Here is a 21,505-nt window from a genome sequence, read left to right on the forward strand (position 1 = left end):
CACACGCAACGACTTCTTCACACTTATTTATGCGGTGAAGACCGGCATATCAGTGTGGAAAGTTCATAAGTATAAATGTAGATTATCAGCGTCAATGTGATAAGGAGAATCATTTCCATTAAAAGTGGCTCTGGGCCTTTTCTTTTACAAGTTTGGAATTGATCTACATGCACTGTGTAATTGAGCTCCCTTCCATGTTGTTTGGATGGGAGTGCCATCGAGCCGATATGCAGTTGGTTCGGAATCTCGTTGTTTACGCAGTATGTAGTCTCCAACATTGTAGCTGTAGTTTCGTGTTTTTCCCAACTGGGGTTCTACACGCGTTGGCCTGCTCAGCATCCTTTACGCCACGAGGTGTGCGAGTTCTCCATCTCTGACGAATGTCTCGATGATGTCTTTCAAGTCTATGCATTCGTCGGTGTTGTGGCCTTTTGTCCTGTGGAAGTCACAGAATTTGCTCTGATCAGCGTTGTGACGCTCTCGGATTATCGGAGCCTTTGGCCATGGGAGCCTTTCGGTGTCGAAAATCTCGGTGACGCTTTTGGTGAGCGGCGTCCACCGGGGGTTCCGGTTCGACGACTGCCTGTTGTCCTTTCCGCCTAACCGAGGGTGCGAGCCGGATGAGGTGTCGAAGTTTACCCTTGACTGCCAAATACCCAACTTCCTCTTTTTGTTTAGTCGGGCGGTAAGGACGTTATTTTCTCTTGTTTTCTGGGTGTAGAGGTTTGTGCTTTGGGGAATATCTCTACCTAGTTGCTTTTCCGTTTCCGCGAAGCGTTTAGCTGCTGTCATGATGGCATCCCATGTGGATGGCATGCCATCTTTACCCGTTAAGGTGCGGATGAGCTCTGGGTCTTTCGCGCCCTGGATGAAAGCAGCGCGAACAAGATCTTCGCTAATACTGCCCAGACTTAGCTTTTTTGAATTGAAGCGCGTGATGAAGTCTAGTAAAGACTCATCTTCCTCTCGGATGCAGTTGAGGATTGTCCATTGCTCTTCAGTGTACTTTCTTTGTTGACTGAAGTGTTGGCTGAACTTCTGTTGGAAGTCTGCCCAATCGTAGATGTGGTGGACCGGTAGACGGTCGAACCACGCTCTGGCTGCTCCAACCAACGTCATCTGGAACATATAACACCACGTGGGTTCCGTCCAGTTGCTGACGGTTGCCCCCGTTATGAATCTGTTCAAATGATCGTCTGGGTCGGATATACCATCATAGGTGCCGATGTTGGACATCTGTTTGGCACTTCTTGGGGCGATTGCTTCCACAATGTCCCTTGCAAACTTGGAGGTTCCCGCATTTGCAGCGGTTGGTCTGAAGGTTTTAGAGAAGTCACGTGGGTTTCCACCCGCGTTTTTTGGTTTGAAGGTTTCTCCAAATTTCCTTCTTGGTTGGAAGTCCGTTTCCTTACGCTTCCCTTTCGCCTTATGGCGAGGGTTTACGTCGGTGTCGGATTCCTCCGAATTATCGTCCAAGTACTCGCACTCATTGCTCATGTTGAGCTGTTGTCGAGTGCTTCCGAATTCGTCAGCCTGTTGGAGTGAACGTAAGCGTTCATCCAACTCAGCTTGGAATTCCCTTTGACGTTTTTCCGCCCACGCTTTAACTTGTTCAAGTGTTTGGCGGGGGGGGCCTCGTCTGTTGTCTTTCCACCTGGGTATCAATGAATCCCAGGGGAGGATTGTTTACTGCATTTGCCCCGGCTCGGGTAACCGGGGTAGTGTTTGTAAAATTTACTGCACTTGCCCCAGCTTGGGTAACCGGGGTAGTGTTCGTAAAATGTGTATATTCGCCGGTGTTCCCCCCAGTAGCTGGGGTTGTGGTTACCGGGGTTTCTTGGTTACTCCCTGGCCTGGGGACCGGAGTAACGTTAACCATCTTTTCGGAGGTTTTGAAAAAACTGAGAGAATTAGTTCTGGCTTTTATGCACGGATGGCGCCAATGAAGAAACACTAATTGACCCCGGGCAGATTACGGATAATCTGGGGGTTAAATAGATGTTTCCCACGAGGGGTTAGGTCCGGCAAAGATGGTTCTTCTGATGACCTGCAAAACAGACACCGTGAGCTCGTCACTGAGAAGGGGGGGTACCTCCTTGTGACCACCCTCCGGCGTGAGAATCAGACTAGATTGCTCTTGAATATAAGTGTATATTAAGAGATTGCTAGAGAAGATAAGATAATGAGATATCAGATAATGTAAGATAATGTAATGTCCATACCATTCCAAGGTGTTGGAGTATTTATAGCCGAAGGTAGGTTTCCAAGAAGGTACAGCCGGCTGAATAGTATTCCTGTTCTGCCAACTGTGGGCTACGCACATGCCATGCAAGTAGTTGGTGGGTAGGCAGCGGCTGATAGTGACCAGGCCGGCTGTGTACTATTCTTTTCCACCAACTGCAGGCTATGCACGTGCTACGACAGGTTGGTGAGTAGGCAGCGGCTAATAGTGACAGGGGTTGGTGAGTAGGTAGCGGCTGATAGTGACCAGGCCGGCTGTGTACTATTCCTTTGTCACAGTGAGCTGTCGCTGCTTTGGTCAGACCTTTTGTCCATACCTCGTCAGGTACAGTACAAAAGGTCCTCCAGTAGCGTACGGACTGGCTCATTTGGGCGGGAGTATTCCCGGCTTTGGGCGGGAGTGTTCCCGGCTTGCTCACTCCTTCAGGTGACATTACTGAATTATTTAAGAGTTAAGTGCCTTGTGCGTGTAGCCTTGCTGCGCGGGTAGCCTTCCCTGATGGCTAGTATCCGTTACTGCGGGAACAGGCGGAGTACGTCGACCATTGGGAGGCTTTTCCTGCGAGAACAGCTTGCGTACTGCGCGTAAGGACGTCACGTCTCTGAGCATGGTGGGTCCTGCGGATCCAGTTGGTTTCTGCGCAGACGTCTCTCTTCAAGGTGAGTCTTGCGAGTTTAGCCTTTGCGCAGACGTCCCTGTTGAAGGTGAGTCTTGCGGTTTCAACTGCGCAGACGTCCCTCTTTGAGGTGAGCCTTGCGGGTCCAACTGGGCTCTGCTGGGACCTACCTCTTCAAACATAAAAAATTATACCAACGCATTAATAATATTTATACAAATACATAATAAAAAAACAAAAATACAACTACAATATTTAGATTTAGTATTTGAAGTATTAGCAAAAACTAAACTAAATGTTAAACGAAAATTGAGAAACATATATATATATATATATATATATATATATTTGAATTTTTTTTTTTCGAGTTGTAACTATTTTATATAATTTACTATAAAACGATTACAATAAAGTGGCAGGCAAACGGGCAACAAGCTGTGTCGTATGTTAAATTGTTCAATGAGCACATGACCCGTATTTTTATTCTTGTAAAAAACATCAGCTCTAATCTACACACAATTAAAGTCATGCATCTTAAAAACAACACGTTTAACCCATATATCGAAACGAGTTGACGGGTAAGAATCAAGTTGTAAAACATGTTAACATGGTTAGCAGGCTATAAAAATGAGTTAAACACTTAAACGGGTCATAAATGCGTTAATGGCCGGTGAACCATTTGACTAAATAGATCTGACATGTTAAAGAAAATAGGTTAAATACGTTAACCTGAACACAAACCGTTAAATAAACAGGTTAACATGAACACATTCGTTTTATATATGGGTTAAATATGTTGACAGTTTAGAGAACAGCCGATCACCACCTAGTTCATGACGAAGTGCTGAAATGTCAACTATAATATGGGTTGGAACCAGGTTGGGCCTTACCAAACAAAAATACAGTAATTAATTAAGAATTGAGAAACTAAAACGCGTAGTAATTACATAAATATTCGTAATAATTCATGAATTTAAAAAAAAACTTATTCTAATTTAAAGAATGAGCTCGAAATAAGTAACTTTCGACGTAATAAGCAATATATTATAATATCAATTAACTAGTTTTAGAGCCCGTATAACACACGGATTATCCAAATAATAAAATTACAAGTAAAGAAAATAATTATATAACGTATATGAAAAAATGTATTGCATCTATATTTGTATCTATACTATGTGTGTATAAGTTGATTTTATTTATATTACAAAATGATTTTTTTTAAATGAACTTAATAAAAAAATACACGTGCAAAAGCGTACCCGATAATGCTCCTTTTATTGAAACTTTCATTGTCAGTATCATATGTGTATAATTGAAAGAATTTAGGAAGAATACTTCTTATACAATAGTCATACAATAGTAGTTCTAGCCACTCAGCCTAAATACTCAATGAGCGTTACCTTTATTGATATATTAATCAATTTACAACCTATAAAAGGAAAAAAGAACATTAAATTATAATGACGAATGTTATTCAAAAACTATGTTTTTCTGATCTAAACCATGAAAACGATTTTGATAAGTTTGACAACATGAATAATAACATGTTAACTCATTCAATTTTGTGAATATATTGCTTCATTTGAGCATAATTTTGCATAACATGTTTCCTATGCAACGTTCGGATCACCATTGAAGGAAAAGTTAATGGTGACACAAATGTTTATAACTTGATACAAGTTAGAAACATTGATAGGTTTAGGGTGGCATGTCGCAAGTGTTCACCATCTATCCTTAAATTTTAATAGTCGAGAGAAAATTAGTCAATTTATTAAATCCCGAACCTTTTGAGTTTTTCCAAAAATGTCTTTGAAAATAAATTTGAAACCCAAATCATGTTTAAAATTATAACTTTCATCCATTTGACATTTTCAAGTCAACACTTTGAACCCATAATAATTTTGACGATAAATCTATTTGTATTCTCAAACTTATAAAAATACTCATATTTCTCATTTTTTACCCATAACAAATTTTGAAAGTTTGTACCAAACAATCTATTTACCAATTTTTTATTGTAAAAATCAAATTTAAGTTTCACAAAACCCGAAATAATCCTTGATAAAAAATCAAAAAATTAAATATGATAAACTTTGTTATATATTAAAGTGATTGGTATATATATATACTAAATTAACCAAGAAAATATATACTTTACTAAATTAACCAAAAAAATAAATTAATAGATTTAACGCATATTTTATAATTTATAAATTTATATGATAATTTACAATAATAATAATAATAATAGGTAAATGGATTGATTTAAAAAAATGGATCACTTTTAAGCATAGATTTATTAATTTAATAATAAAAGAAATAACTTTGTAAAATGTAAGCATATTCGAGTTTTGTTTTTCTTTATAATCTTCAACAATAGACATAGTAGATGATACCATTTTAAATTACATGTTCTTTTCAATCTTTAATAAACATGGTTTGTTGTTAATTTTTGGATTTCACAAAGTATTTTAGAATATATAGTGAAATAATATGTTAATATTTATTTTTTTTCAATCTTTAACAAACATGATTTGTTGTTAATTTTTGGATTCACCAAATATTTTGGAATATATAGTAAAATAATATGTTAATATTTATTTATATAAAAATGTATAAATATAATATAAATAAAATATAAAAGGAAAGTGAATATAAATATATATTATGGTGAATTAAGATTTGGAGAAAAAAAATTTGTGAGTATTAAACATAAACTTACATGTGTCACAATTATTTTACTTTATTAGAATAGGTAGATGGAGAAACTAAAAGGTGTTTAATTAAAAAATTATAGAGCAAATAAAAACAAATTCTTTTGAATAGTTTAAAATTTCAAATTATGAAATAGGTCATTTATAAATTGGATGTGGTTAAATGATAGAGCACTCACTTTACTAGTTTACTATTACTAGTGAGAGGTAGAATGATCAAATCTCACTACAACCAATTTATATGGGAGATATGAGGGATGACCCTAGCTTGCCAGGGTTCGAGTCCTGATCTCACCCGGTTTTACCGGCTCCTCATTGTCGTGCCGTTTGGCGGGCGTGTGGGTCGGGTTTTATCCAGGGAATCCCTCAATAGGTGGACCGTTGGGGCTCCGTCCGTCCGGACTCGTGGTCGGCTCAGGCTACCTTAAGCCAATGAGATCCGCGTATAGAGTAGTGGAGTACCCAGCATTAATTAGTTGGTCGTTCCAAAAAAATAAAATTGGTCATTTATGAAAAAAATTTTCTCCATCAATCCTTTTACATATATTGTTGTTTCGCTTTTATTCCTTTATACTAAAAAATATTAATTTACTAAGTTTTTCAGTTAAATCACATGAGCCTTTTAGACTTTATCCTTTAAAGACTATTTGTGTAATAACTTAAATATTAGGATCATTGATATAACTATGATTAAATATAATTTAATTAATATTAAATAAAAACTAAATAAATATGTTGATCTATAAAGCACAAATGGTTTTAAACTTTTAATGCTATTTTAAAAGATAGATCCAATCCAAGTGGTAATGGGCATGGCTCAAATTAGTCCAGTCCAGTTTCTTTTTGGGCACAGACAACTAATTATTAAGGCTTAAATGAATGTTTAAATGCTTAAGAACTGGGCTAATGTTCAAGATAACAAACACTCTCATTACATATTGGACTTATTGGACACTTTTAGAGTGTGTTTTATAGCTCCAGTGGGTTGTAGACTTGTAGTGGGTTCAAGAAAGATGCCCCCCCCCCCCCCTGTTAAATTTAAGTAGGTAAAAACCATCACGTTGCGCGATGGAACAAGTGGCGACAGGAATTCGACTAGTATCGGTTCAATTCGTTACAACACTTGTACTAAATAAAACTATTAAATCTGTAAACACCCGGAACGGTATCAACACAAGTACAACTTATGACCAAAAGGACATAAATTCGTCGGTATCGGTTAGGCTCGCTATGCTACTGGCAAATGAAAATACACCCAAAAATAAATTAGTAAACGACCAGAATAGCATGACACAAAAACAACATATTTAAAAATCAGTCGGTAAAACCGAGTGTCATGGCGGTAAGTAGTAGGGGCGAATATCGAATTTTCAAGTTAATCGAATCGAATAATCCGAATAATTTATTTTTTTGCTAGTATTCGTATTCGAATAAAATTTGAACTATTCGATTTGAATTCGTATCATATACCATATTTGAAATTCGATTATATACGTATTTGAAACTTGAATTCGAATAAATTTGATTGGATTCAAGTTTTGTTAAAAATTTCAAAAACCAAAATCATAATAAACACACAAATATTAGTTTAAAGTTGCTACAACACCGTTCAAAACTGAAATACAAATAGTATGGGGTAAAAACTAATATTTGTGCTGTAGAGTTTAAATATTTTGTAATTGACATTTATTATTTATAGATTTGACTAAAACAAAAGAAAATTATATATGTGTATATATTAATTTGAATTCGAATTTTGAATCGAAACGAATAAAAAATCATAAATTCGTATTTGATTACTATACTCGAATACGAATTGAATTGAATTCAAATAACAAATTCGAAACTTAATAATCGAATTCGAATCAAATTTTGAATGTTCCGAATCCAAATCAAATTATGAACACTCCTAGTAAGTAGGGATGAGCTATCGATCCCGAAAATTTGAAATATTTGATACCGGTACCGATACCAAAATGTTTGGTTCGGTAGCCGTATTTCATGCAAAATTCGGGAAATACCAATATCGTACTGAATTGTACTGATGCCGAAAACTAAAAACTTGGTACCGAAAATGCTTACCCCTAGCGGTAAGTCGACGCGAATTCAGTCAGTATCAATTACGTTTGTTAAGGAACCATAACTAAATCCCGAAAACTAAAGTCGTCAAATTAACATATTTAAAATAGAAAGGAAACAAAAAAAAGGAGAAACCTATTTAAAAAAAACAATAAAATAATAAAAAAATGAATTATGGCACATACTTCTCCTTTAAATTTACAAAAATATTTAAACATAATTAACGTTCTATTATTATAAAAATAATTAAACTTTATTTTTTTAAGATAGTCCAGTGATAATATGATTAAAACAAGTTTTCCTTGTTCCATGATAATTCATAGTATTCCACCTACTCCATGAAAAAAAAACTCTCTAAAATAAAACCCAGAGATAGAAACACACACACATATATATATACAAAAATTTATATATCTATATATAGATACATATACCATATCTAACCTTCATGTGTTTGTGAAACAACACAACACAACCACTGAAACAGCTATTATTTGAACGGTTATATTCAAACCTCTTTTATTATTATTATTATTAATATTATTATTTAACCGCTATCTTTCAGTTATTTTTTGCACCACATATTCCTTCATATGCGCACGAACCGTCGCATTTGATCAGGGTTTTTACGACGACGAGTTAGCCGTCAGGATTGTGGAGGAAGGAAGGCTCAAATCTTAATATTGTTAATTGTTGATTTGAGCCTTCGTTCGTCATGCCTGCTGATGGTTATTCATCTTCTAAGAAGAAAGATGACAATTTGGACGACGATGTTTGTAGTCAGGTAATATTAATATTATTATTATTATTATTATTATTATTATGGGTGTTGTTTGATTATGGGGATTTTAATGGATTATTATTCATGTGAATGTTAATGTTGGATTTAAGCCTAATGGTTTTAGGATTAAACTTAGAAACTTAGAACTAGAACATTGATGTTGATGGATTCGAGATCGGCTCGTTTTGAGTTTTTCTTTTTTTAAGGTCGAGCTAGGCTCGTGAGTTGTTTTTTTTAAACGCAGGCTAGGCTTGTTTATTATTTTTAATTAGTTTAATACATATTTAAGTATTTTTATATATTTTGAGAAAACCTTAACGAGCCTAAGCTCGGCTCGAGCTCGTGTCGAGTACATTAAACGCGCCAAAGTTCGGTTAATGCTCGAAAACTAAACGAGCTTTATTTGAGGCTCAGACTCGATAACGCTCGGCTCGTTTTGAGCTTTTTATTGATTCGATCTCAAGTAGCTCGTGAGTATCTCGAGCTCGTGTTTGATACCATAAACGAGTCGAACCTTGGCTCTGGCTCAAAAACTAAAAGAGCTTTATCTGAGACTCGGTTTAGAAAAACAAGCTTTATTTGAAGCTCAGGCTTGAAAACGGACGAGCTTTATTTAAGGATCATTCTCAATAAGACTCAACTCGTTTCAAACTTTTTATTAATCCGATCTCGAGCAGCTTAGCTCGTTTACACTCCTACCTAGCAGATACTTAAATTTGGGGTGTCAATATGTGCATTTCATGACTAGTTATTGTAATTTAAATAATAATCATCATAAGATGATACATTCATACATTTTCTTTATTATTGCCACTTAAAGTCATATTTGTGTTATTACTTATTAGATTATTCAAGTTATAAGTTTTTTTATCATCAAACTACACTTTCATCTAATGCTTATAAGTTTCACTTACTACTTTGTAGGATGCAAGCCGAATGACCCGAATTCATTGCATGATGCAAACCTTACTCGACACACGATCATTCGTAATATTAATCCTAGTCATTCCAATCGGTTTCATGTTCGCATACTTCCACGGACAAAAGATCACATACTTTCTAAGACCATTATGGCAATCACCCCCTAAACCATTCACACACATCCCACATTATTATCACGAAAACGTCTCAATGGATTCGCTATGCAAACTCCACGGGTGGACGTTAAGAGACTACCCACGAAAAGTATACGACGCGGTTTTGTTTAATAATGAAATCGATATGTTAACGATTAGATGGAAGGAACTTAACCCGTATATTACTCAGTTTGTGCTTCTTGAAACTAATTCTACTTTCACAAGTATCCCAAAACCGCATTACTTTGCTATAAACCGTGAACGGTTAGAGTTTGTCGAGCCACGTTTAACGTATGGGACGATTGGTGGACGGTTCAAGAAAGGGGAGAACCCGTTTGTGGAAGAAGCGTATCAACGAGTTGCACTCGATCATCTTTTGAAGATTGCGGGTATAGAAGACGGTGATTTGTTGATAATGTCGGATGTTGATGAAATCCCGAGTGCGCATACGATTGATTTGTTGAGATGGTGTGACGGGCCGCCCCCGATTATTCATTTAAACTTGAATAATTATTTATACTCGTTCGAGTTTAATGTCGATCACGGTAGTTGGAGGGCTTCAGTGCATCGATACCAAAAGGGGAAAACGCGATATGCGCATTACCGACAGACGGATTACTTGTTGGCCGAGTCAGGGTGGCATTGTAGCTTTTGTTTTAGGAGAATTACGGATTTTGTGTTTAAAATGAAAGCGTATAGTCACACGGATCGTGTTCGGTTTTCTCACTTTCTTGACCCGAAAAGGATCCAGAATGTGATATGTAACGGGGATGACTTGTACGATATGTTTCCCGAGGAGTACACGTTTAAGGAAATTATAGCGAAGATGGGTCCGATTCCTCATTCTTATTCAGCGGTTCATCTTCCGTCGCATCTGTTAAATAATGCTGATGAATACGGGTATCTTTTGCCCGGTAATTGTATTCGAAAAGCGGGTTAAATTTTGGTTTAGTGTAAGTTTTCATGATATAAACATAGTTTTGTTGATTAGGGGGTGATTAAGTATTTAAGTTGTACATTATTTTTTCATCCTATGTAATGTACATCAACAGATATTTAAGTTTTTGTTACAAATCTTTTTTTCATGCGGTATGACTTGTACTGTACAAGTAGTCAATGGGGGGTGATTTTATATTTTTATGATATATGTTGAGTATATTGTTGATGGGGTTTTAGTGGTAAAAGCATGTTTGAGGTCAACTGGTGCATGGTGTGTTGATTGAAAGGTAAGTGCATGATAAATAAAGGTTGGTGCTTTTTGGAATTTTGTATGGAAATTTAAGAATTGTTATTATTATTATATGTGATGGGTGGACTTAGGAAAAGACTTTTTATAGAGGTGTATCTTGATTTTCCACCATATAATTAGCTTTTTTTGTGTGGTTTGTGTGATGTTGATGTTACAGTTATATTATGTTGTTATTTCTTAATATGCTCTATGCATTTGAGAAGCTAATAAAAAATAGCAAAAATTAAAATAAATGATTTAACAAGGTGGTTTAGGGTTTAATCAACCAATTAGATTTGGTTTGATTGTATACTCTGCTTCTTGACTAGCATTAATTTTCTTATCTATAATGAGGTTTTAAATATAAGATTTATTCGGATTTGCTTAGGGATGGGAATAAACCCGAACTTGGTCACCCTGGTCCCCATTATATTTTGCCTTTGCTTTAACTTTATCAAATCAATTACCATTTACGTTTAATATTATTTACATACGTATTAGTTTCTTTAACATTTTGTTTAATTTAATAGTCTCCACTAAATATGTCAAATTAAAAATATTTTGTTATTATTAATTATTTTGATTATATTATTGTTAATATTATATTTTTTAAAAATTATGATCAAGTACAATAAACACAAAACAAGAGAAACAAAATAAATATAAAACATTATAGAAATAAAAATAAAAATAAAACTTTTAAAAATATACTATAAAATATAAAAATGTTAGAGGGTAATAATATGTCAAATAAAATTGTTGAAGGAAAACAAAGTTCAAGGGAGTGTATGACAAGTAAGGGAGAGCGTATGTTTATCCTAACCCTTGATTAATAGTTACCCAATATAATTGATATTTTATCAAAAACCCGATATTTTGCGTTGTGTATACCTAACAGGTAATAATCAGATTGTAACTCAACGAGTTTAGGACGAAATTGTGACATGATTTTATAATCAAGTATTGGGTTGGGATTACATAACCATTCTCACACCCAACCCATTATCACCAAGGGTGTACTCACATTAAGAGATCACAGGCATTTGCGTTTCATAAAAAAATCAGTGTTATTTGTAACGGAAAATCCTAATTGTCACCCCGTAAAACTTTAGTTAACCTCTCGACCGCCCTCATGAAAAGAAATACTAAGTCCATCACTTTGGTCACACGAAATCGTTGCTAAGTTAGCACAATTTGATAGAATATTCTCATTTCACAAAATGACTTTTTAGCAAGAAAGTCTTTTTCTTTTTGTGGTTTTATCATTCAACTATTTTCTAGTTATTACAACTTTAAATAACATAAGCACGTAGTCAATACCATAAGAAGTTTATATGGTCCATACCAGATGTGGATTAGATGTGCAACTAGGTGGGTGGTCCTGTAATGTATATGTTTGTGATCTTGTTGGTTCATGGGGTCTAAAAATCTTATTACATGACAAACTCGGAGAATACGAGCAACGTATAACATGAGGTAAGGGCACGAGCCGTGAAACGGCTTTTCATTCGTAGATTATTTATCGGATAAATTACATAATTATGTATGTTTTTTTCTTAATTATAAATTTCCTTACTCGTCACACTTATCAGTCCATCTATACTCATATTGTTACTTTTGTTAATTCTTTTTCTTAAAATAACATGTGTAATTGTTGAAAACGATAACACGGGAATAAAAGAAGAAATGAAGCGGCGAAGAAAACTTTATTATCTTATAATGAAAAATTACACAAACAAGAAACCTATATATATAGACTAAACATATACGGCGTATATATATATACACACATATACGTTCACAACATATAACTAGTTGTTAGCTTTCGACCATTTTTTATTTTCTTTAAAGTACTTCGCTTTTTTTAATATAAAGTATATAGGAAGCACTCAATTAATAAGTAATAACCATATCTTATTAACTTGAGAATAGTGAAATTGCTTAATGCTTCAATTATTAGTAAATAGACATGGTGAAATCCCTGTTTGTGTCTAGTGATAGGAGTCATGGATTATCTAGTGTAGATTCAAGTTTGATATTTATTTGTTGTATTTTTTATGGATATTGACAATGAATAATTTGAGCTAGGTCTTGTGAGATTGTCAGTTTGAATCCCGAGCCTACCCGGGTTTTAGTCCCACAATCTGTTACGCTAGAAAGTTTTGCTCTTGTTGTCACACAACGACTGTCAAGTGGCAGTCGGCAGTATGGTTTCCGGGGTACAACCAAGCCAAACTATGAAGCCAGCGGTGGCATAACAGACAAGACAAGAAAGTCGTCGTTTAAAAATGTTTCAATTATAGTAACCGAATTATAAAAGTGTAGGATAGTAACTTTGTAAAATAGTAACCGAATTATAAAAGTGTTTCAATTAAGTCACTCAAGCTTAAAAGATGTTTCAATTAATTCACTCAATTTTTATATTTTATTTAAATTATAGGTTTTAGCATATTTTTTTTGTTTCACTGAGGACATCTTTTTATCTTTTTTTTAAATTGATGTGCAGTGATAACATGGATTTTGTTTATATATTTTTAATATACTTAACGTTTTTTATGTATAACTATATATATTGTAATCCGGTGAGGCTTAATTTAAAGATTTAGTGAGCCGGTTTAAACATAAATAGCATGAGTGACCTAATTCAAATAATTTTGAAACATGATTACTATATTGTACATTTTCCTTGAGTTTTCTAATGTGTAGGTCTAAAGTAGGGATGAGCACGGTACCATACCGGTACCGATACCGAAAATACCGATCCTGAAAATTGCTAATTCTTAGTACCGGTACCGAAATATTCGGTTCGGTACCGGGATTATACCGGTACCGAAGGTAAAAAATCGGGAAATACCGGTACCGTACCGGTACCAAAACTTAAAACTTTGGTACCGATTCGGTACCGATTTCGATGCCGGTACCAATCGGTACCCATTTTACTCTTCACCATTCCCCAGTCTAAAGTATCATCCTATCCGAGTGATATATCATGGGATAGAATACCTTCAGATTTTTCACAATAAATTCAAGAGAATAAGAGTATATCCACACATGTGTAACTAAAAAGAAAGTACACATAAAATAAATCTTTAGTGTCATTTTTGTTATTGTGGTTTGGCAAATAATATGAATTTAGTCTAAAAAGTTTATTTTTTTGCATATAGACCATTCACGTTTCCCAGTTCTTGTCAATTACATCCAAATCACTAACCCCGTTAAATTTAATCGTTAAGTTAAGGGTAGACATGTCTTTTCACCATTTCTATATTATAATACTTATTTTAGTGAACTGCGGTTTTCGTCCCTCTAGTTTGTCAAAATCTGCGGTTTTAGTCCAGTAGTTTCAAATTTGCAATTTTCTTCCATATGGTTTCATTTCACTTGCAATTAAACCCGAATTCCCTAATATCGTTAAGTCTGATCGTTAAACCCATCAGTGTGCCCTTCACGTGAGGGGCAGTTTTGTTTCTTGTTTTTTTTTCATTTTCCCCCAAATACACTCCAACCCCTCACGTGAGGGAGCTTGCGAATTAAGACTAAAGTTTATTTAGTGAGAGAAACGACAAAACTGGTCACCACGTGAGGGGCACGCAAATGGGTTAACGACCAAAATTAACGAGGTTAATAAACTCGAGTTTAATTGCAAGTGATCAAATGAAATTACAAGTATGAAAATTGCTAACTTAAAACTATTGGACTAAAACCGCATATTTGGACAAACCATAAGGACGAAAACCGCAGTTCACTAAAATAAATATTATAATAAAGAAAGGGTAAAAAGACATGTCTACCCCTGACTTAACGATTAAATTTAACGGGGTTAGTGATTTGAACGTAATTGGCAAGAACTGGAAACCGTAGAGGGTTCATATGCAAAAAATAAACTTTTTGAACTAAATTCGTATTATTTGACAAACCACAAGAACGAAAATGACACTTTACTTTAAATCTTAAAAGCCCCGCATATCGGAAATGTAATTTATTTTATATGTTTTTGGCATTAAGATAGGTTGAAAAATTTTTCAAAATTATCTGATGTACATATTTTTTTTCCTGATTTTATCAAATGTGGGTTAATGGGTTACCAAAATTTTATCAAACAATTTGTATCACCTAAAACTAGAAGAATAAATTTCTTTAAAAGAATTACAAAAAAGTTGTGCAAAATATAAATCCTCTTATAGGCCTGAAATAGGTCAAGCCGTTGATGTTAATCGATTCATATGTACGTATGTCGGTATGTGCATGAAGGGCAAGCCGAGAGAGTCAAATATCAAGAGCGTGATTCGTTTACGAAATGTTTGCGAATAAGATTCATAGGACGTTTTCTCTTTGTAGTTCACATGCAACATTTCTTTCATATTAAGTGTTAGCGCTAGTGAGGGAACTGGATACTGTTAGCTCTAGGTTTTGAAGAGTTGAAGCAATCCAAAAGCGATGTTTGTTAGCCTACAAAACAGAATACCGATTAGGCTCATCGAATCTTCGAAGAGAGAGAGAGAGAAGTGTTGAACAAAGAGAATTTAGTGAATAGGTGAAAATTTTTTATAAATAAGAAAAATGAAATAGATAAAATGGTTTATAGAAGAGAAAATTTTTCTGGGTTTCTAGGCGTTTCACCATTTGATATGGCGGAACCCACAATGATTACAGAGCGTGTCATAAATTGTCTGATGAGATTGAGGTTTTTCTGGTGTTTCGCCATTTCAAAGGGCGGAAGTGACTTATTTATCTTGTGCTCCGCCATTTCAAATGGCGGAACACCACTTTTACCCCTTTATAGCCTGCCCCTCTACATTTGTCCTACATCCACCATTTGAAATGGCTGAAGTGAATAGTATATATTTCTAAGACATTGCTGACCACACTATTCACTTCCATCATTTCAAATGACATAAGTGAACAATAATGACATTACACTTACCTCATTTTGCCATGCAAGGGTGTTTATACCCTTTATGATGTTGGGTTGGACCATCTGTGGTCTCCTTCCAGACTAGTCGCTATCATGGTCCGTTATAAAGTATATCACTTGAAGAATATTTACTTACACTTGCCGTTATTATGTAAGTCCCATTCCGTTGAAATCTAAATAGTTCATCGGTCATGCCTTGCACGTAACTAGCTTCGTTCGACCTTGAGCCCTGCACTTTTATGGATTTTGTATCATTGGTTCATACCTTTGGGATGTAACCTATTCAACCTTCAAATTCATTCAATCATAAAATCCTTCCTCATATGTATTTCGAAAAAGAAATTTAGATATTAACTAGTGTTAGTGTTAATATGAGCTTATTAACAACCTATATAAGCATACCTTGGCTGGTCATATGAAGAAAATAATTGAAAAGCCATGTTACAATTACCACAAGACCAAATATATATATGTATGTATATCTCTAAACTCACCAAAATAATAAAATCCTATTAGCAAATGATATGACACTTCTATTTTCATCACAAATCAGTAAAACAAAAAGGAAAATTGGTTTTTATTGGTCCAAACTATTTTATTTTTGCCGGCACTGGTCCCAACTATCATTTTGGCTGGCAACGGTCCCAACTTTCACATACGTTGATTCCACCAGTCCGCGACTAACGAAGTACTAACTCCGTTAGGTAATTGTTGATGTGTCCGTCCTAGTTGTCAAAATCAGCTGACATGGGCATCCTACGTGGACCGACTGTGTATTATACTTAATCCCCAAATCTATCCCAACGTTCGATTACTTCAAAATCCCTAAATTATAGTCAAACCCTAATTGAATCAATTTCAATCTCAAGCCTTAATCACACTAAAAGCCGCAAAGAAGTGTCCCATCGCCAAACCCTAATTGAATCAATGCTAGAGTACTCTTCAACGAGCTTCATCCCATCGTCTAACAAGCCGCGGAGCATTGTCCTCTCTTCAACAGGACGATTCGAGAGTTTGTCAATATCAACGAATGATGGTTCGATCGACTTCAGGGTTCTTTTGAAGCCTGTGAGTGGTGGTTCGAATTCGGCGATTTGTTGAATCGTGTCGATGACTAGTTCCAGCAACTTACCAAACATCAAAGGCTCCATTAGTGTGGAAAGAAACCCGTATTTGATTATCCATTGTTAAATATTAGGGCTTGTTGCTTGTTCGTCTTTCAATCGACTTGAAGGTGCAATTAGGGTTCTTGAGTTGAGAGAATTTGGGGATTTAGGGTGGTGTATAATTGGGAATTTATGTTTGTAAAATGTTTAAGTATAAAATGTTAGTAATAATACACAGCCGGTCCACGTAGGATGCCCATGTCATGATTTTGACAACTAGGACGGACACATCAGCAATTACCTAACGGAGTTAGTACTCCGTTAGTCGCGGGCTGGTGGAATCAACGTATGTGAAAGTTGGGACCGTTGCCAGCCAAAATGATAGTTGGGACCAGCGCCGACAATAATAAAATAGTATGGACCAATAAAAACCAATTTTCCAAACAAAAAACATACATGGATGGTTACCATATAAATTGGATAACACTAACTCATGCTCAAATAAATGCACTCCTTTTGTACAAACTCATAGTACCACCAGATTAATGCATAAAACAGTAAGACATCATATTTAATTTAACCAGTTTAATTTTTATAAAAAAATATTGTAAGACATGCATGAGAACTCCCTACACAGTTCATGGTACTAAACCAATACAAATTCAAATTTTAGATTCACTCAATAAATGCAGCAACCATCTCAAATGCTCCATCCTGCATATTTTACTCGGAACGTTGCCTTCATCGCAGTTCAAGATCTCAATCATATTGCACCACGATTTCTTCGTTACATCGTCAGATTATTTCAGTTGTACCGCATCAAAATGAACAAACAATTTATCCTGCATCAACACAAAAAATGTGACCCATAGAGTTGAATGAGTTGTATTAAAATATATATAATGGGTCAGAATGGGTTAGACTAAAAAAAGAAAATGACTGAAACGGGTCAAAACGGGTTGAAATTTCTCGAGTTTTTTTTATTTTTTTATTGGAACAAGATAAACGGAGGAAACTTTTGAACTCTTTTACTTTTTTAAAAATCCCTCACTAAAAAATTCAAAAAAAAATAATTAAAAAGTCATAAAAATCATAACTCGAAATATAAATCAAAAACTAAAAAAGTAAAAGTACTAAAAAGTTTCTTCCATTTTTCTCGTTCCAAAAAAAAAAACAAACTTGAGAAATTTCAACCCCTTTTGACCCGTTTCAATCATTTTATTTTTTTAGTTTGACCCATTCTGACTTATTATATACATTTTAATGGGTCATATTTGCCACCCCTACTAATAACCAACTTTTGTTAATTAAATGCTACCTCCACACTAATCGCTTTCCCAATCTTCATCGGCATTTTTTGTTGTTTTCACTTCATTGTCATAATTTGCAGCGTTAAAAGACGATCTCGGTTCATTTTCTTCATCAGATTCAAACATAACATTCTCCAAATCATCCAACAACTCTTCCGACTCAGACTCTTCTACATCTCGTCTGTTAAACCTCCCACCAGTATCACCTTTTCCATTTTTACCCCTCTTCCATCTTTCAACTTTCGGAACATCATAAACCTGACCATCATCCGAGTCAGCCTCGTCACCATCATCCACGTCATCGTTACTCCTCTGTGGGGCCATCCTACCCATTCCCGGTTTCGTATACCTACAATCGTAATCTTCTTTATACAAATACCGAATTCTGGTAGCTTCTTCTTTCTCTGCAGCTTCTTCAATTTCCCATTCTTTATCGGCTGCGTCTTCTATCTCCGCTATAAACTTATCAAGCTCTTCTTGATCACTGTCTTCACTTGCTTCCTCGTCTTCGTATTTAACCGTCACACCACCGGGCCCACCAGGGTTTTCACCGTGAAACACATACAGGCTTCCTTCTTTCTTGTCTATCGCATTAAAGAAAGTGGACGCCACTCGTTGTATACTCGCCATTGCAACCGGATCATCGGGGTTTATACTCATTCTCCTAAGTTGCTGCTCTATTTTCTTTATGTTTTCTGTGAATCGAGCGCTTGTTCAAATCTAGCTTTAAATAACGCCTGCATATTATTAATATTGTTATTATGGGTCAAGTTATTTACAAAGGGGAACAAAAATGAGAAGTATGAGAAGGATTTGTAGCCACACAAAAAAACACCTAAAAAACTATAAAAAAATAAAAAAATCATAACTCAAAATATAATAAAAAAACGAAAAAAGTAAAAACACAAAAATGTTTCCACTGTCTTTCTCGTTCTCATAATAAAAAACACAATGGTAAGTGAAAAAAGTCGTGTCTTTTTGTTTATTTTTGTCATTGATTGTGTCTTTTTTCCTTAACATTGTGTCTTTTTTACTTTATATTGTGTTATATTATTTAACATTATGCTATATTTTGTTCGGCATTGTGTTATATTTTGTGATCTAGTGTCTTTTTTTAGCTATAATTGTGTCTTTTGTTCATTTTCGTCATTGTGTCTTTGATATCGCCACTATGTCCTTTCGTCAATTTTTTTTATTTTTTTTAACAGGAATGATGTCGGAAACATTTTAGCTTTTTAATTTTTTTCGTTTTTTATTTATATTTTGAGTTATGATTTCTTTTTTTTTTTTTGAATTTATTTTTAAGGGGTTTTTTGTGTGGTCACAACTCCTTCTCACACTTCTCATTTTTGTCTCCCTTTGTATTTTAACTTTATTATTATTATTATTATTATTATTATTATTATTATTATTATTATTACTACTACTATTACTACTACTATTACTACTACTATTACTATTACTATTACTATTACTATTACTATTATTATTATAAGTTCAAAAAAACAGTGATGAAATAAGAAAAAAATCAAACCTTTCGTTTGGTAAGAGTATTGATCGGTATCAAATTCTTCGGCTGTCTATAATTTCTACCACGAAACATGATAATTGTTTTGACATTATGTATATTGACCACAATGCCCCCGCTTAATCTCGCAAGCATGGTCGCCATTTCCTTAATCTTTTCTTTCGGGAAATTATCACAGCAAACCTGCACGGTTTCATGAAACTTCCAATGCATGTGCATGTTTTGAACCATGCCTCCAAACACTCCACGAACACCAACCGGCACATAATTCCGATTTCTGAAACCGATCTTCCTTAACGCCTGTATTTGCTCAGCGGTCAGTAGCTCGGGATCATGCCTCGGAGGTGGTAACTCCGGGAGCTCGTATTTCTTCAGCTTTTGAAGAAGTAATGCCACTTTCTTCTTGGCCTGCATCAGTCACAATTAGGGGTGAGCAATACCCTGAACCGTTAACTGAAACCAAACCAAAAACCGACAAATCTGAACCGAATTAAACAAAAATCGGTTATTGTTTTTTTTGTACCCTCGGTTCCAGTTAATCGAGATTAAGCGAACCGAACCATTCATATTTACATATAATTTTAGCTTTTATACATCCATTTCATGTATTTATATCTAGGCATGTACACGAACTGAACGTTCAGTGCACTGTTCGTGAACCGTTAAGCGGGAAGTTCATTTATGTTCGTCCATTTAATAAATGAACGAACATGAACAAAAATTTTGTGTTCATTTGATTAAACGAACGAACATGAACATGTTTTCGTTCGTTCGTTTATTTATGTACATTTGTGTTTTTTTACGTTTATTCATACATGTTCATTTAACTCTGTTCAATTATGTCTGTTTATGTTCATGAACTATTTGTTTAGATATTAAACGAACAAACCTAAACGGACTAACCTAAACGAACACAAACATGTTCATTATTAAGAACAAACACGAACACATAAATTTTTCCAGTTAAGTGTCCGTGTTCTTGTTCGTTTAAAGTTAAATGAGCAAACACCAACACGCCCTTGCTCGCGCTCGTTCGGTTCATTTACAGTTATACCTTCATTTCATGTATTTATGCATCCATTTTATGCATTTCTAAGCAAGAATTATAGCCCAAGTTTGATTTTGTTATCAACCAACCCGATTAATCGAAAACCGATTGGTTAATTCAGTTGACGCTAATAACCGCGCGCACACAATAATATTGAAATTTTCCTAGAGATATCTAGGGCACCTAATTCCTAATTACAAACACAATAAAGAGAAATCATACTCTTTTGAGATTATAAATAAGTCGTTCTTCATCGGTCATCAGCTTCTTCTGAATCTTCTTAGCTCTCCTGATCTCCCGTAACGTTTTACCGGACTCTTTCTTCATCCTCATCTCCACTTTACTCCTCATACTCCGCCCTCTAGACGTCGAATACGCCCGAAAACCATATACCCAATTCCACAACCCAATTGAACTATAACTATTATTATTATTATTATTATTGTTTCCGGGTACCAATTTGGACCCGGTTGAATACCCAGGTTTGAAATTGGGCGTAGTGTATGGTAACAGCTTCACATCCCTGAAATGATACATAATTAGATTAGTTTTAATTTCAATTTTAAAAAATAATTATATGGGATATGGGTTATGTGTAAAGATACGTACTTGGAGTAATTGGTGATGAAACGAGATGTGAGAGATTGAAAGCAATGCTTTTGAAGGTTCTTTGTTGTTGAAAACATTGAGAATTTGAGTTTGTTAAGGTTTAGCTTCCATGAATGAAGCTGTGATTTGATGAAGGTGTACGGCGGTTATGGGTGAAGGTATTCAGGGGTTTCATTCAGGGTTTTAAGTATTGAGATTTTTATAAAAGAAAAAAATTCAAGTTTCTTTTAGACTTTAATTTATGTTTACG

General features: G+C 34.9%; 1 protein-coding gene and 1 pseudogene across 2 annotated transcripts; one reads left to right on the forward strand and one right to left on the reverse strand.

Moving 5' to 3' along the window:
* Positions 1-8,001: 8,001 nt before the first annotated feature.
* LOC143534546 (uncharacterized) lies at positions 8,002-10,588 on the forward strand. Its single transcript, XM_077029009.1, has 2 exons — positions 8,002-8,438; positions 9,360-10,588. The coding sequence occupies exons 1-2, from the start codon at positions 8,370-8,372 to the stop codon at positions 10,449-10,451; spliced, it is 1,161 nt and encodes a 386-aa protein (XP_076885124.1). The 5' UTR covers positions 8,002-8,369; the 3' UTR covers positions 10,452-10,588.
* Positions 10,589-18,032: 7,444 nt separating this feature from the next.
* On the reverse strand, positions 18,033-21,332 carry LOC143534548 (CRM-domain containing factor CFM9, mitochondrial-like; annotated as a pseudogene). The gene is made up of 4 exons (XR_013135568.1): positions 21,256-21,332; positions 20,869-21,169; positions 19,605-20,006; positions 18,033-18,807 (listed from the first exon to the last, which is right to left on the reverse strand). The product of XR_013135568.1 is annotated as a CRM-domain containing factor CFM9, mitochondrial-like (transcript).
* Positions 21,333-21,505: the final 173 nt, after the last annotated feature.

Source organism: Bidens hawaiensis, unplaced genomic scaffold, assembly GCF_021521415.1.
Source record: "Bidens hawaiensis isolate Kalapana, Puna unplaced genomic scaffold, B.hawaiensis_p1.1 tig00010199_1, whole genome shotgun sequence".
NCBI classification, from domain to species: domain Eukaryota; kingdom Viridiplantae; phylum Streptophyta; class Magnoliopsida; order Asterales; family Asteraceae; genus Bidens; species Bidens hawaiensis.

Coding starts and splice junctions, on each gene's coding strand:
- LOC143534546 (XM_077029009.1), top strand. CDS start 8,370: ATGCCTGCTGATGGTTATTCATCTTCTAAGAAGAAAGATGACAATTTG. Junction 8,439..9,359: donor ACGACGATGTTTGTAGTCAG/GTAATATTAATA, acceptor ACTACTTTGTAG/GATGCAAGCCGAATGACCCG.